At 43.3% G+C, this 16,518-nt stretch overlaps 1 protein-coding gene across 3 annotated transcripts in view; it reads left to right on the top strand.

Moving 5' to 3' along the window:
- CACNB3 (calcium voltage-gated channel auxiliary subunit beta 3) overlaps positions 1–16,518 on the top strand; it is a 274,688-nt gene that overhangs the window by 217,696 nt on the left and 40,474 nt on the right. For all 3 annotated transcript variants that reach the window (XM_069230503.1, XM_069230502.1, XM_069230501.1), the window contains exons 7-8: positions 5,678–5,758; positions 11,042–11,100. In XM_069230503.1, the coding sequence (XP_069086604.1) occupies positions 5,678–5,758; positions 11,042–11,100 (140 nt within the window). The remainder of the gene's footprint in view (positions 1–5,677; positions 5,759–11,041; positions 11,101–16,518) is intronic.

Here is a 16,518-nt window from a genome sequence, read left to right as displayed (position 1 = left end):
ATTAACACATCTGTGACTATAAGAAGGCACGCATGGCTACGAACGTCTGGTTTTAAACCAGAGATACAGCAGGCAGTGCTCAATATGCCATTCAATGAAAAAGAACTGTTCGGACCAGAGGTGGACACGGCAATTGAGAAACTGAAAAAAGACACTGACACTGCTAAAGCCATGGGCGCACTCTACTCCCCGCAGAGCAGAGGCACTTACAGCACCTTCCGCAAGACCACCTTTAGAGGGGGGTTTCGAGGTCAAGCCACACAAGCCAGCACCTCACAGACAACACCGTCCAGCTACCAGGGACAGTATCAGAGGGGAGGCTTTCGGGGCCAATACAGAGGACAATTCCCTAGGAATAGAGGAAGATTTCAAAGCCCCAAAACCCCTACAACCAAGCAGTGACTCACATGTCACTCATCCCCTCCACACAACACCAGTGGGGGGAAGAATAGGCCAGTATTACCAAGCATGGGAGGAAATAACTACAGACACTTGGGTCTTGGCAATTATCCAACATGGTTATTGCATAGAATTTCTACAAATCCCTCCAAACATACCACCAAGAACACAGAATTTATCAAAACAACATTCAGACCTTCTGGAAACAGAAGTTCAAGCATTATTGCAAAAGAACGCAATAGAACTAGCACCAGAAACACAAATAAACACAGGAGTTTACTCACTGTACTTCTTAATACCAAAAAAGGACAAAACACTGAGACCAATCTTAGACCTCAGAACACTAAACACCTACATCAAGTCAGAACACTTTCACATGGTCACGCTACAAGAGGTGTTACCATTGCTAAAGCAGCAGGAGTACATGACAACCTTAGATCTCAAAGACGCGTATTTCCACATACCGATACATCCGTCGCACAGGAAATACCTCAGGTTTGTATTCAAAGGAATACATTACCAATTCAAAGTATTGCCGTTTGGTTTAACAACCGCGCCAAGAGTCTTTACAAAATGTCTAGCAGTAGTGGCTGCACACATCAGAAGGCAGCAAATACACGTATTCCCGTATCTAGACGACTGGCTAATCAAAACCAACTCACTGACAAGGTGCTCACACCACACAGATCAAGTCATACAAACCCTCTACAAACTCGGTTTCACCATCAACTATGCAAAATCACACATTCTGCCGTGCAAAGTACAACAATATCTAGGAGCCGTAATAGACACAACAAAAGGATTAGCCACTCCAAGTCCACAAAGAATTCAAAATTTCAACAAAATCATACAGCGCATGTACCCAACACAGAGAATACAAGCAAAAATGATATTACAACTCCTAGGCATGATGTCCTCATGCATAGCCATTGTCCCGAACGCAAGACTGCACATGAGGCCCCTACAACAGTGCCTAGCATCGCAATGGTCACAAGCACAGGGTCACCTTCTAGATCTGGTGTTGATAGACCGCCAAACATACCTCTCGCTTCTATGGTGGAACAGTATAAATTTAAACAAAGGGCGGCCTTTCCAAGACCCAGTGCCACAATACGTAATAACGACAGATGCTTCCATGACGGGGTGGGGAGCACACCTCGATCAACACAGCATACAAGGACAATGGGACGTACATCAAACAAAACTGCACATAAATCACCTAGAAATGCTAGCAGTTTTTCAAGCTCTAAAAGTATTCCAACCAATCATAACTCACAAGTACATTCTTGTCAAAACAGACAACATGACAACAATGTATTATCTAAACAAACAGGGGGGGACACACTCACCGCAGCTGAGCCTCCTAGCACAAAAGATATGGCGCTGGGCAATTCACAACCACGTTCGCCTAATAGCCCAGTTTATTCCAGGGATCCAAAATCAACTTGCAGACAATCTCTCTCGAGATCACCAACAGGTCCACGAATGGGAGATTCACCCCCAAATTCTAAACACTTACTTCAAACTTTGGGGAACACCTCAAATAGACTTATTTGCAACGAAGGAGAACGCAAAATGCCAAAACTTCGCATCCAGATACCCACACAGGCAGTCCCAAGGCAATGCCCTATGGATGAACTGGTCAGGGATATTTGCGTACGCTTTTCCCCCTCTCCCTCTCATTCCATATCTAGTAAACAAATTGAGTCAAAGCAGACTCAAACTCATACTGATTGCACCAACATGGGCAAGGCAACCTTGGTACACAACACTGCTAGACCTATCAGTAGTACCCCACGTCAAATTGCCCAACAGGCCAGATCTGTTAACACAACACAAACAACAGATCAGGCATCCAAACCCAGCATCGCTGAATCTAGCAATCTGGCTCCTGAAATCCTAGAATTCGGACACTTAAACCTCACACAAGAATGTATGGAAGTCATAAAGCAAGCTAGAAGACCATCCACTAGACACTGTTATGCAAGCAAATGGAAAAGGTTTGTTTGCTACTGCCATCAGAATCAAATCCAACCAATACACGCATCTCCAAAGGATGTAGTGGGCTACTTACTACACTTACAAAAATCGAACCTGGCCTTCTCTTCCATTAAGATACACCTCTCAGCAATATCTGCATACCTGCAGATTACCCATTCAACTTCACTGTTTAGGATACCTGTCATTAAAGCGTTTATGGAAGGCCTCAAAAGAATTATACCACCACGGACACCACCCGTTCCTTCATGGAACCTTAACATCGTCTTAACAAGGCTCATGGGTCCACCCTTTAAACCTATGCATTCTTGCGAAATACAATTCCTAACCTGGAAAGTTGCATTTCTCATCGCCATCACATCTCTAAGAAGAGTAAGTGAGATTCAGGCGTTTACAATACAAGAACCTTTTATCCAACTACACAAAAATAAGGTAGTCCTAAGGACTAATCCTAAATTTTTACCGAAGGTTATTTCACCATTCCACCTAAATCAAACGGTGGAACTACCAGTATTCTTCCCACAGCCAGATTCCGTAGCTGAGAGGGCACTACATACATTAGATGTCAAAAGAGCATTAATGTACTACATTGACAGAACAAAGAGCATCAGGAAAACTAAACAGCTATTTATTGCATTCCAAAAACCTCATGCAGGAAACCCAATATCAAAACAAGGTATAGCCAGATGGATAGTTAAGTGCATCCAAATCTGCTACCTTAAAGCAAAACGACAGCTGCCCATTACACCAAGGGCACACTCAACCAGAAAGAAAGGGGCCACCATGGCCTTCCTAGGAAATATTCCAATGCACAAAATATGTAAGGCAGCCACATGGTCTACACCTCACACATTCACCAAGCACTACTGTGTAGATGTGTTATCTGCACAACAAGCCACAGTAGGTCAAGCCGTGCTAAGAACCTTATTTCAAACCACTTCCACTCCTACAGGCTAAACCACCGCTTTTGGGGAGTTAACTGCTTACTAGTCTATGCAAAACATGTGTATCTCCAGCGACAGATGCCATCGAACTGAAAATGTCACTTACCCAGTGTACATCTGTTCGTGGCATCAGTCGCTGAAGATTCACATGTGCCAACCCGCCTCCCCGGGAGCCTGTAGCAGTTCGGAAGTTAACTTAAGCTTTGTACATTTGTAAATATATTATTTAAACCTTAAATAGGTACATACTTAGTCAATCCATTGCATGGGCACTATTACTACAACACAACTCCTACCTCACCCTCTGCGGGGAAAACAATCGAAGATGGAGTCGACGCCCATGCGCAATGGAGACAAAAGGAGGAGTCACTCGGTCCCGTGACTCGAAAGACTTCTTCGAAGAAAAACAACTTGTAACACTCCGACCCAACACCAGATGGCGAGCTATGCAAAACATGTGAATCTTCAGCGACTGATGCCACGAACAGATGTACACTGGGTAAGTGACATTTTCATTTTTAACATACTCAAATTCACATGATTTTAAAATAGTAGGTAGACAGGAATGGTTGATACATCCACTGACTAAAACAATTGTTTTGAGCGCATTCTTTAAAGTGCTAATATCAGTGTTGGGATGGTCTTTAGCTGCTTCTATATATTCACTCCCCCCAGCCTCCACCCCCACCGCCACGTGTTGACCTACCAATCATCACTTTCCCAGGTTCTGTCATAAACCAGGCGGCTCCTGGCCATAGTGAGGAGAGCCAGGAGGTGAAAGGGTTTGCTTTTGTCTTCTTCAGTCGTCCTCTTTGGTATTCAAGACAAAATGGCACCGTCCCTGTCCTCCTCAGGCAGGTCTAGCCTAATTTAACAAACTCCATTCAGAAATTATTGGAAGGACCCAGACTGCAGCGCCGTCACAAGCTGGCAATTATTCTGACATGCACTATCTTCTTCACATTCCAAAAACACTCAAATGTGATTATCGTTGGTCTGTATTGACGGCGTCCAAAACCCATACAGTTTTACCCCAAACAAGCCTTGATAGACAGACTTTGCTGCTCCCCACTGGATCTGTCTCAGAATAAGAAGTTAAGGATGGTAGTTTTAAATGACAGAAATATAGAACGCATTTGGTCTTACAAACTTTAAAGGCACTGAAGTCTAAACCTTAAAGGTTTAATTTTAATAATTTTAGTCATACAGAAATGAATTCAATGAAGTAAAAATTATTTAGTAAATCAAAGTTCAGTTAAGGTTCAAACTCATTCAAGAACTCAGTAAAATTCAGATTTGCAACATTCAGAGTTAAAAATGCGAAAGAAATCCAGCATATATTCACCTTCTTAAGTAAGGGGAAGGGTTCCTCCTTACATCAAGATGTCACACTCTTACATAGGGGTCTAAATAAAGGATTTCAAACATCCACATAGTAGTACATGATTCACAGGCTCTTAACCAATCGGAATAAAGCAAATGGTAAACATTTACAACTGTTTACATTCCACCACATAGCTTCTCACAAGCAACATCTGCACATGGAACAGATCAAGTTACATGGTATGTAATTGTCCCTGGGACAGCTAGAGTTAACCTTCGGCTTTCTCTGTGGAACACGTAACATTTTTACTCTAGTGAGACATAAAAATACAAATCAATTCTTGTAAAGATAGAGCCTGAGACCTAGTTTGCCCTAAGTTAGCTAGAGTATGAGTTCTATTACTGCAAAGCATTACAATTGAGCAAACAGCTGTATCCGTATTATAAGCAGAAACTGTGACTAGGTTATGTTATGTAAACAGAGACTTATATATCTCTTTCTTGCATGCAGACAATGCAGTATCACATGTATTTCATTTTACAAGACACTCAAACAACCCATCACTGAGAGAAATTAAGAGCCAAGACTTGGTATACATAAAATATGTCTTAAAATTAGAGAATAATGCCTTGGTACTTCTGTCATTACTAAGGGGACCTTTTCATTTTCTGAGGGGCTAGGAGGGCAAATGAATCACTAAAGAGAGTGGGAATGTAGCTACTTTGCAGACAGATGTACACTTAGGGACCCCACTTCTAGACGTGAGCACGTGTACATGTGGTATGCATGTGCAACAGCTTGATGAGCACAAGAACTTCTCTTCTCTCTCTGATACTGTGTCCTCTGACGTATATATAGTTGAGTGTCCCCCTGGGACAGGTTTAAGCAGCTGTTTCAATGATACTCGTTCTTTTTTATGTTTCCACTGTATGCTGTGCCTTATGATGTATGGATGTGAGTGGGGTGAAGCACCCATTCCCGTGACCTTGCAATCTTTTCTTCCCCTTTGCAGACAGAGCACGTTCCCCCCTATGATGTGGTGCCCTCAATGAGGCCCGTGGTGCTTGTGGGGCCCTCGCTGAAAGGATACGAGGTAAGGTTTTGGTGGTTGTCAATTTGGCCCTCAAAAATCTTAGCCACTCTTAATATGATCACTAACTCCACCATCTCTGCAGCACCAAGTACACAAAGTGGCTGTTTCCATTGATTATAATACTCTACCCCGCAAACTACACCCATTTTTCCACCATCCGTCCCCTTCTGTATCATTTCACGATGCCCCATTGACCACCTCACTCTTCTCCATTGCCACCTTATTCCCCCTCTTACATGCTGATCACACGTCTTCCATGCTGGCCACTGTCAGCATTTTAACTTCTAATTGTTGACCGCACGCACCCCTTATTAGCTTCCCCACAAAGAGCACCCTTTGTAATACCCGACTGTTGAAAATAGTAAATCTAAATTTGCCACTGAGGAGAATGGACAATTTGGCGAGTCGGCACTTTCATTATTTACATTGGCTCAAAAGGCTAAAGACAAAAGGATATTGAGGGAGGCTCCCAGCCTCACTGCAGTGGCAGACGTTAGTCATTTCTTAGAAGCATCTTTTATCCTGTGGCAACGTTTCACACTTTCTGCACTGCCCATTGTTGATCATAACTCCAGGAATCGTTACGGCTGCATTCTTTGAATTGCAGTGGGAAATAAATGCTGCCATATAATTCTTGCGTCAGTGGACCAAAATGCCGCAAGAATAGCCAAAGATTCCTTACTCCGGCCTCTACCTTTATCTGGCTCAGCATTTGAGATCCCACAAACTCCTTAAGCATCTCCAGGGAGGTTGGGATAACCTGTTTCTTACTATTCTTCATCTCAGGGCGCTGCTGTATGTCTTACTTACCAGGTCAGAGTGCTCCATCAGAATATCCTAGTTTCTACTTTTGAGAGGCACACGGTTCCCTTTCCTGTGAAGGAAACCCAAATACTCACACCTGCCTTAAGGCGTTCATTCATTCCACATTTTGGCTGCCGCTGGCTCTCTGGAACTCTGGTCAGCATATAGTAGTTAGATGATCTGCTGAACCTTAGGTGCCTTTCTGGCCACTTACATCTAGTGTACACCTGTGAACTCAAGGCCTGGACTGACCTCTCTTCAGGGGATGTGGGCTGCTACCTTGCAGTGCGTCTTCTGCTACCTGCTCCAAGCGATGCAGTCTTCAAATTCATCCCGTATAGCCCTCCAGAGGCTCCTTCTACTGAAAACGTTTCTGGTTCTTTGTGGATTCTTCTTGTAAACACATCTTATCTCCCTGATTAGTACCTTCACCCCTCGGCTCTGTCTTCAGCTTGAGTAATTTTTTTTGTCTTTAGAATTCTCGTTCCTGGCGACCACTTAGACTTTTACTTGGTAGGGGTCCTTTCATACATTACTATGTTACACTTGGGCCTAACAATCTTCCACTTCAGAATGTGATCATCTACCCTATATACTCCCTTGTCCAGAATAAGTGGCATGGCTGCCTTCATCTTCTTCAGAGGTGGTCTATCCACAGTCCAACTTTTCATTTAGTTTCCTTCTCTCTCATTCCACTATAATTCAGTCAGATCATTGGTAAGGATGAGTGGTCAGAGTTTGTAGGTGACCTGGAGCGTGAATTAAAAATTCACTATCTTATATGTCGAAACTACGCCAAAGAGTAAGCTTATGATGCTTTCTCTGCATATTAGGAAAGCCACTTCCTCTGGGCAATGCTACCATGGATGGGCAAGAGCCCCATCTTTCTAAAGTGTGTTCAGTTCATGAAGGATAAATTCCATAAGAAGCTCCCAAAACTGTACCTGGAACTTCAGTCACTACCCACAGTGACCGTCCTGCAGCCACCTTCAGCGATGCCTGCGACTTTGTAGCCCCATCCGATATTCAATTGGCTAAAATGTCTGGTGATCCAGACGACGGCTAGAGGTGATTAGTTCCCCCATGCTTGGTTAACTTTGTTGGTATTTAGTCCTAGGCCTCGTAAGCAGGAAACCAAGAATGGATTTGTGTGGAGGATGTGAAGGAGGAGCAATGAGTATGTTATTTACAAAGGCCAGCCGGACAACCAGACGGCCTGGCTAAGGCTCGACTTCTTGATGACATGGACAATTTTCACTCCCTCACAGAGAAACAGAGATGTCTGCCCTTACCATGATCGCAAAGGACAGGAAGTGCTGATGATTTTAGAGTGACACTACGACAGACTGAAGGCCCTCCATGTCCTTGATCACCTTCTACAAGTGAGAGTCCCTTAACTGTATAATCCACCTTCTCTGCCCCAGTGGTGATAAACAGAATAAAGAAACAAATTTGCCTTTATCTCCTACAAGGCCGTGGGGGTTAAGCCCGGAGAAGCCTCTGGTCACATGTATTTAAAGGCAGTCCATGGGCGAGCGCCTCCCAGCTTTCTGTTTCCTAACTGTGTGCAGGCAGCAGAATGCCGGTTGGAAAGTAGCTAAATGCTACAGCCATCAAAGCTTGCAACTCACTGTTGGTGCTATTGCATTATGACATGCTATGGTGGACTAAACGGTCACCATTCCTTAAGTTGTGACTGCCAGAGAAGAGAGCTGAGGCCAAGGCCATCCCACGGGAAGTAGGGCTGGCACAAACAGTGTTAGTAGCATGTCTGTCGCGTTTTAGGCACAGTTTGTAAGCATTTAGCCAACAGACTGGTACCCAGCAATGCCAACTTTGAAGGACAAACTCCTGTCCACATATAGAGGCTAATGTGTTGGATATTCCTTAAAAAACAAACACTACTTCTCAGGGCATTAGGACATAAAACATACATAGACACAGCCAGGTTCCTTGGTTTATTTTAGATGAAGAGATCAGTCCTTTCAAGGAATAACTCCTAACAAACGTTGTGGTTCCTACTATTGGTGTAAGCCTTCCAGTATTAACATTTCCTGTCATATATCAGATACTAAAATGGGCCCAAATGGGGCAGAGTGTTCCTAGCTACCTGAACATCTAACTTCCATTACATTATAAAATGCAATTGTAGAATAGTGCAGGGTAATTTTCATCTGAAGCAAGCGACATGCTTTCAAAACCAAATCTAAATCTACTCCTGCAGACAGATTAGCAAAACCCTGAATGAAAATGTGATCTGCAATATTAGTCGGAACCAAGCATATTCGGAAGACCGACTAGTTTGTCTTCTTCAGATGGGGCCCAGGATTTGCCAGGAAGATTTCATTGTGTATCGCTCTCTCACAAGGCACACAGAAGATTAACAGAAAAAGTGAAGGCACGTTCCACAAGGGGAATTGAGTAGTCCCAAAGCATTACACAAGAATGCCAACTGTGGCCACGTGGTGGGCACAGCACAGATTTAACAAGCACTTCTGCTTAGACGGCCAATTCTGACAGGAAGTCAGTGTGAAGCAGGCCTTAGTGTGGACCTTGTTTTAGGAGCTTTGTTCCCTCTTCCTTTCTGTTGTGTAATGCTTGTTAGTTTAATTTAAAAGTATGTGAATCTACAAAAGAGCCTACAGTGGAGAAGAAAAAACACTAACCTCTAATTACAGTAGCACAGAGTTGTTATCTTTCCAGATTCAATGTGACCATCCTTGCTCCTCTGTGAGGCAGCATTTTATTCTTCGTAGCACATGTTCACCAATTCCATCTGGCCATCTAAACCTGTGTGTAGTTGGTATGTTTGGGTGGACTCTGTGATAGACATCATAGTATGGGTGCTGGACCTTTGACCTTTTGCCTAAACCAAAATTAGCTATGAACTGTAGCTTGTTGTCTGAGGTCTCATGGGACCCCATGCTATAGATGCTGGCTATTCCGCCTCCGGTATGCTTGTTGAATGACTGTGCTGCGGTTCAAGGTGCGGTGCAAGTACCTACCAACCATAGCCCATTTGTCTTCAGTTGACCTTAACCATGTCATATTTGTAGGGTGGTTTGATGTTTTGTTATGTACAAGATTAACTAACTTTTTGAGCTCAGTTATGGTACTTAAGTCCTTTCCGGAGATCTAAGAAACAGTTTATCTGGCCTTGTGTCTGGTGTTTCCCTGTACCCCGAGTTGCCTCTGTGTTTTCCAGAAGTACAGTGCTGTTGCAGTCAGCTTGACAGGATTGGATACATTGCTGACGCCTTCATCTTAATCAGCATGCCCCCACTGCTGTTCCTATTGGATGGACCAGACAGAGGGCCTGTTATATGGTTCATACTGTGATGCCTACTTTGTGTGGGAAGATGCTCAGTGGCAAACTGGTTCATTCAGTAGCTCATGAGATACCAGACGGGAAGTTAGTTGTGCTAGCGGATTGCATGATGGTGAGTTAGTTGTGTTGGTGGATTGCTAGATGAATGGTGCTTGATGTTGGACAGCAGCTAAGACCGATGCTGTACAGAGTCCTGTTTAGGCTGCTGCCTTCTTATCTGGTGCAATTAAGGAGTGTTATGGTATTAGGTTCCAGTTGTTGTGTGAAGATGCAATAATGGATGAGTTTTGATTGATGATCGACTTTGTTCTGTGATATTGTGTTCCAGTGTTACACAGGTGTGGTGTGATGCAGGAGGTGAGTGATATGTTTGCAGGGACATTGAGGAAATTGATGTGCAAGGTGAGCTGAGTTAAGTGATGCATCTTATCATGAGAATTGTGGTCTATTGGGTCAGGAAACATTGGTGTTTAGAGAAGAGACTTGTTTTACGTATTGCATTTTTGTGAACTTGTATGTTATGTTGTGATATAAGTCAGTGTTGTGTAATGTGGGTATGGTGCATGTGAAGTGAGGTGTTGTGAGGGGTACTGTTATGTGAAGTTGCAGATGAGTTTTTTTGGATGATTGGTGTTCTGTGGAGAGGTGCTCCAGTATTATGATAGAATGTTGAGGTGGTGTTTGGTGGTATGAAGTGAATTGTGTGCATTGTGTTTTGTGGTTGTAAGTTATTTGATTGTTTTGGAGATGGTTGTTTGTGTGCTTGGTTGATCTTCGGGTTCATCATGGTGCTCATTGAATGTTCTGGTGTGGTCAGGTGTTAGATGTTGTGGATGTGAAGCGATGTAAAGATGAACATCTGTCAGCAGTTTGTGATGTGGAGTTCTGGAGAAGTGCTTAAGAATGAGGATGAGCTATACCGTATCAGAGTTGTTTTGCTGGTCATCTTATAAAGTTATATTGTATGGTGACAATGTCCTTGATGCTCACTTTCAAAATGTGCTCTATGTGTGAGGATCCAAGTTATAGCAAAGTAGCTTTTTAGTTGCATTAATAAAGACCTTGTCACACTAGCAGGTCTGATTGTCGAAAGTGTCCTTTCGGCAGGTCTGATTGTTGTCATGTCCTTTTTCTCTGTTCTATCATGCTAGGTGACAGATATGATGCAGAAGGCGCTCTTTGACTTCATGAAGCACAAGTTTGATGGCAGGTGAGGCATTGTTTTTTACTGTGTTGGTACTGAATAGCTAGGACTGTGGGGTTGGTAGTGCCTCACAGTCTCTGACACTTCACGGGGAGAGGGAAAAACAAGCTGCCACTATGGTGAAGATTCAAACAATGTCCAAGGAATGTGTTGGGATGTGTTTGTGTTTTGGTTATATTTCCTACTGCCCCACCTTAAGAAATATGCTTGGTTGCAGCCTGACAGTTGCACCGTATGAACACCTCTTTCAAACTCAAAGAAGGTAAACTAACACTTAATCCAAGAATATGGCTATGAAATATAAGCCTTTAATTTTTGGAAGCTGACCTGAATGTAACGATTCCCAGTGATACGTGCCTTGATGCCAAAATTGTTCTGGGAAGCTAATCACCATTTCTTATAGTTAAATCCACACATGGACTTTGAATCCTTTGCAGCCAGGTTGCACAGAACCAGAGTTCCATTCTGGAGTGGAAATGATACCTATGATTTGGCAGGTTTGTCAGCTGGTCTAAGCGCAACACATTTAGATACTTGTAGACTGAATCGTATTATAGATTCACATACTTTGCATAATGCAGCCATCTAGTAGTTTGGCTCGGATTGATGCTTTGTTTATCGCTCTCAGATGAAAAGTACAAGCATCAGTCATTAGGCATGTCTGGAATGACCCAGCATGACATTTAGCTGAGGTCCGCGAGGCCTTACACTTTGGAATCCTAGAACAACCGTTATGTTCAGGGAAACTCCTTAAAGGAAGACCAGAACCGACAGTTCCATGACTATGGAAGTTCTGCAAAGGACATTTATGATCTAGCCTTTTAGGAAATTTTCTGATGTGTTCTCATGTTTGCTGTTCGCAAGCCTTCTTTCAGAGTTTGCTGTTTTTGGGTGGAGAAAACACATTTGGGTTTCGTCCTCTTTGTAACACTGTTATATATATATATATATATATATATATATATATATATATATATATATATATATATATTTTTTTTTTATATATATATAGCAAAGACAGAACGACACAAGTTGTAACTATTTTTTTATTTTTTAGGGTCGAGCCTGCGTTGCATGCGCTCGCGCATGCGTATCGCAGCGAGACGCTTTAGTATTTAGAAAAGGGCTCGGAGCCCTGTCAACTTCACTTCAGTGTTTTTTTATTGGTTCGTGGGCTTGCCTAATAAAATCTGCTTGCTTTCATTAGTCGGAGGCACGCATAGGTCATGCCTTTTCCGGTGGCTAGCCCTCCTCGAGCGCAGTGACCAAGTACAGAAAACATGCGAGGCTCGCTGTTTTCCATCGGGCTAGTGGACTTCTTTTTCTCTAATTTACGAGCGTGATCTCGCTTTGCAGAAGTCGAGCTCTTTACATAGTTAATTTCACTTTTTCGGGTTATGTACATAAATGCACTTTTGCCCGATAGGTGAAAAGTCGGGTTAGGAGTTTACAACGCGATCAGCTCTTACATGAGCAAACGCGAGACCCGTTGCATTGTAAATGCTTGTTTATTTTGCGTCTTCTTCCCAAGAGCTTGAAAACGGAGACAAATATTGAATTGCAAATGTCTTGGATGGGGGCAGAGGTCCCCTGGAGATTTGCCTGCCGAAGCAGCCAAGCCTAAACTTGTCTCTGTTTCTGGGGTGGAATATTCAGACATGGAATAGTGTGAATCTACAGAGACTCAGATATTTTTTATATCAATGCAAAAAAAGATCATTCTTTGAATTTCTGTAAACGCAACCAAGAACTAATTTTAGCTATAACATGTACCACAAAGACCTCAAAGGAAGATCTGCAGCCATCCTTATGTCAAATACATACTTGTTTGAAAAGAGATTGAAACCAAAGGGTAAAACAGGTAGGTGTCAGCCTAAAATATCGGCGGTCAACCTTAACTTAAAAGACACCATAGATGACCTACTGTCTCTCTCACAAACCAGAAAGATAATTTTTCAACAGTGGTTATCCTGCACCAAGAACTAGCACTGTATGGCATTTTTAACAAAATTATAAGCAGTCGCAGGAAAGACAGAGAGATACTGTTGATAGCCCCTTTGCTTCATGTAGACGAGACCAAGGCACGAGGTTAGAAAAATACAAACAAATATTTGTATTTGCCATTTCCAGTTTCGTAATCCAAAGTGCAAAAAATAAAATAGTTGGTGGGGGCAGCCAGGCACAACCACTAACATATCTCTCGCTTTTGTTACATGGCTACAAGAATTGTCACTATCATACCTTCAGAAGCTTTTAAACGTTGAGAAAGCCGTTAATCCCCAATGCTTCAAAAGGAGTGTAATAAGACAATACATGGGACTTCCAGTGTGACATTTCCTGTGCTATTAACAGTAGACCCATATCACACCCAGATGAAGAAGAAAACAGGGAAATGGTGAATGCAAAAACACCGGAATACCAGGAATATTCACCATAACAGGCATGCATGGAATCCTAGACAATGAAACCACCGTCACTAGAGGTGACTGCTCGTAATAAGGTCATACACAGAGCTTCGCACGGCTTCACAGCCTGCTAGTGACAGCCTCACTGTACCCCCAACAGTGTACCCTGTGAACCCCAGACGTGTAAGCCACAGAACAAGACCCGCTATACATCAGAAGACATGTAGATCCTGATTCAGTGATTGCCACCACTACACGGAAATGCACACAATCCAGGCTCCATTATTGGACATAGCCCAAACCAGAGAGAGCAATTGATTTAATACAGCAATTAAAACGAGCGTGTCAGGGGTCACTGCTTCATGGAAAGTGTTACTGTCCAAGAAGGTAAAGTGCTTACACACACCTTGATGTTTAATCTGAGCCAATGACTGAAGGTGGGGCCCATTGGCACTTATATTTGGAGGCCGTCAATTTTTTTCTTCATCAAACTTTGCCTGAGAGCAAGAGAGAGAAAAACAAAAAAGGGGGAAAGGAGGAGAAATAGAAAGGTGGAAAACGGTGAGGAAAAAGAAGGCAGGAATGAAACCTGCAACCTTGAGATAAAAGGGTAGGGAGTGTCTGGTGGAGGATGAAACAGTCATGAGGTGGACTCACAAGTATATGTAACCTTCGCATTCCATTCATCACCCCTTACATTGGAAAGCATCAGCCTCAGGCTTCTGAGCTAAACTGAGTAGCAGCACTTATTCTGTTACAAATTAAGAAATGGTATAGTGCTGTGAGTAGGCAATTAACCACTGCAGTGGTGCTTGGGAACTACCTAGTGTCTGGATCTAGGACTGATGTTAAGGCACAAGTATTAAACTTGCCCTCTGATGAAAACCATTTGTCCACCCAGAGGGGATGATAAGGCCACTAAGAAAATTAGGAAGAAAACGAACATCACAAAATTAATGAAAGCCCTGTGGCAAAATGTTTTCTTCTAAAAGGACATGAAGGCCTCCTCCACCATCGGGGACCTATACACAGAGTCACCACCTTGCCACATGGGGCATAACCGTGATCCTCATGACTTTTTACTTTGTAACACGAGATTGAGAAGCAGAGGACGCTCTGCAAGAGATGAAGCCTCATTATGGGGTGGTTGCTTTTCACCTCCACACGTCAGTAGACTGAATAGGAGAGACAGAAGATCTTCACACACATCTGGAGGAAGATCGCCTGCAGGTTAGTTCTACAGACATCTCCCATGCTTCCTACATAGACACCAAGAAACCAGAACGCAAGACAGAAGTCAATAAAGGATGTTCTTCTACATTTACTGATAGAGAATGTTCAAGTAGTGCCTGACAAGGGCACCGCTGAGAGAGGTCAAACAGGGAAGAAGGAACAAGGCATGTACTCCAAGTAGATCTGATCACAAAGAAAAATTGAACTTTAACAACAATATTTCATTTATGTTCATTAATAATTACGCCAAAAAGTTCAAAGCACAAATAGTCACGGTAGATCAGGTTCTAGGCGCAATTTCAGTCCGACTATAATGGAGCATGGGTCAGCTACACCAACCAGGCTCAACCCGGTCAGAAGTTGTACCTTGGGAATTAGGGCCCAATTTAATTCTGTGCGGTAAGGATACTCCTTCGCAACAGCACCGTAATTATATGCAGGAGTACTTCAGAATTATTCATGGCAGAGATTACTCCCTCCGCCTTGATTAAATCCCACTGACGACCTGTCATTCTGCCCAACTAATTTAGATGGGTAGAATTAAGGGTCAGTTTTCACTGCCTGCCACCACCAGGAAAACTCTGGATTTAAGGGGCAGTGAAAACTGGTAAATGTTCCACTTGCCATGGGAGCAGGCTCATATGGCGCGGGAAGCATTTGATTTTTTTATTTTCAAAAGGAAAATCCAATTATGGGTTGTAAACTGTTTGGTGCAGGACTGTGTCCCACAGACTGAGCCCTGCACCAAACAGGAAAATGCATTGACTGAAAGCACTGTGACACTGGGTCTGCAATGCTTTATAAATGACTGCTAGCTTGGCTTTTTGAAAGTCAGAATCCACTAAGAGGACAAGGAAGCAGGCTGTATCATAGGAGGGCTCCACAATGATAGAAAGGTTTTTGACGAGGTCCCTGTAAAGCAGTTGTTGGGAAGAACTCCGAGCAGGAAAATATGAATTTCACACCCAGAAAAATCCTTTCACCAATCAGATATTTTAGCACCTTTGCCTAGTCAATATTTTTACCTTTACTCTTAGTTTTTTTTTCAGGGCTCGAAATACTCCAGCAGAGAAAGTCTGCAGTCCGTGTCTGACAAGGGATGCACAAGTTTGGAAATCTTTCTGCTGAGGTCTCGCTGAAACAGATTTGCTGCTGCAGAGAAGCTCTGAGACAGGAAACCTGTTTTTTCAGGCCAGCAAGGTCGCAAATTGTGCAGATTTGTCCCTGTCCTCATCCCACATTTTCAGAGGTGGTAAGAGAAGCTCAGCTAGACACAACCAAGGCTCCCAGGACCTCAACAACAGTAGTGGGGGTCAAGACTTGCTCCACCAGAGGCCATCAGAAGGGTCTGTGTCTGGTCCAGTTTGTACTGGTCAGCTGGGCACTTCAGAATATAGGCCTTTTGCAGCTTGTTTTGTCCCTCTAGCTACACACGAGGTCAGCCAACAGACCCTTGGAGTCCACTTCTTTGTCCTGGGTACAAGTGGGATCAGTTCCAGCCCTACAGGTCTCCTCACCGGTGCAAACAGCAGATGCAGTCCTTCTGTTCTTCCACCGGTCCACAGTGTTCTGAAGAGAATGTATGATGGAACAACTAATGCGAGAACCACGCATGCCTGAACAACACGGTCGGAACAACAACCGCATTGTTTCCACGCATGCCTTTACCACGCGTGCCTTTACACCGATTTTTCATTGTAAAAGCATGCCTAGTAAAGGCATGTGTGGAACAGCATGCGTGGTTCTAGCATGCGACCTCCCACCCGCCCTAAAAACATAACTACCT

The sequence above is a fragment of the Pleurodeles waltl genome, chromosome 4_2 (assembly GCF_031143425.1).
Source record: "Pleurodeles waltl isolate 20211129_DDA chromosome 4_2, aPleWal1.hap1.20221129, whole genome shotgun sequence".
Lineage (NCBI taxonomy): Eukaryota > Metazoa > Chordata > Amphibia > Caudata > Salamandridae > Pleurodeles > Pleurodeles waltl.
The sequence above is the reverse complement of the archived record's forward strand: the minus strand, read 5'-3'. Positions and strand labels throughout refer to the sequence as shown.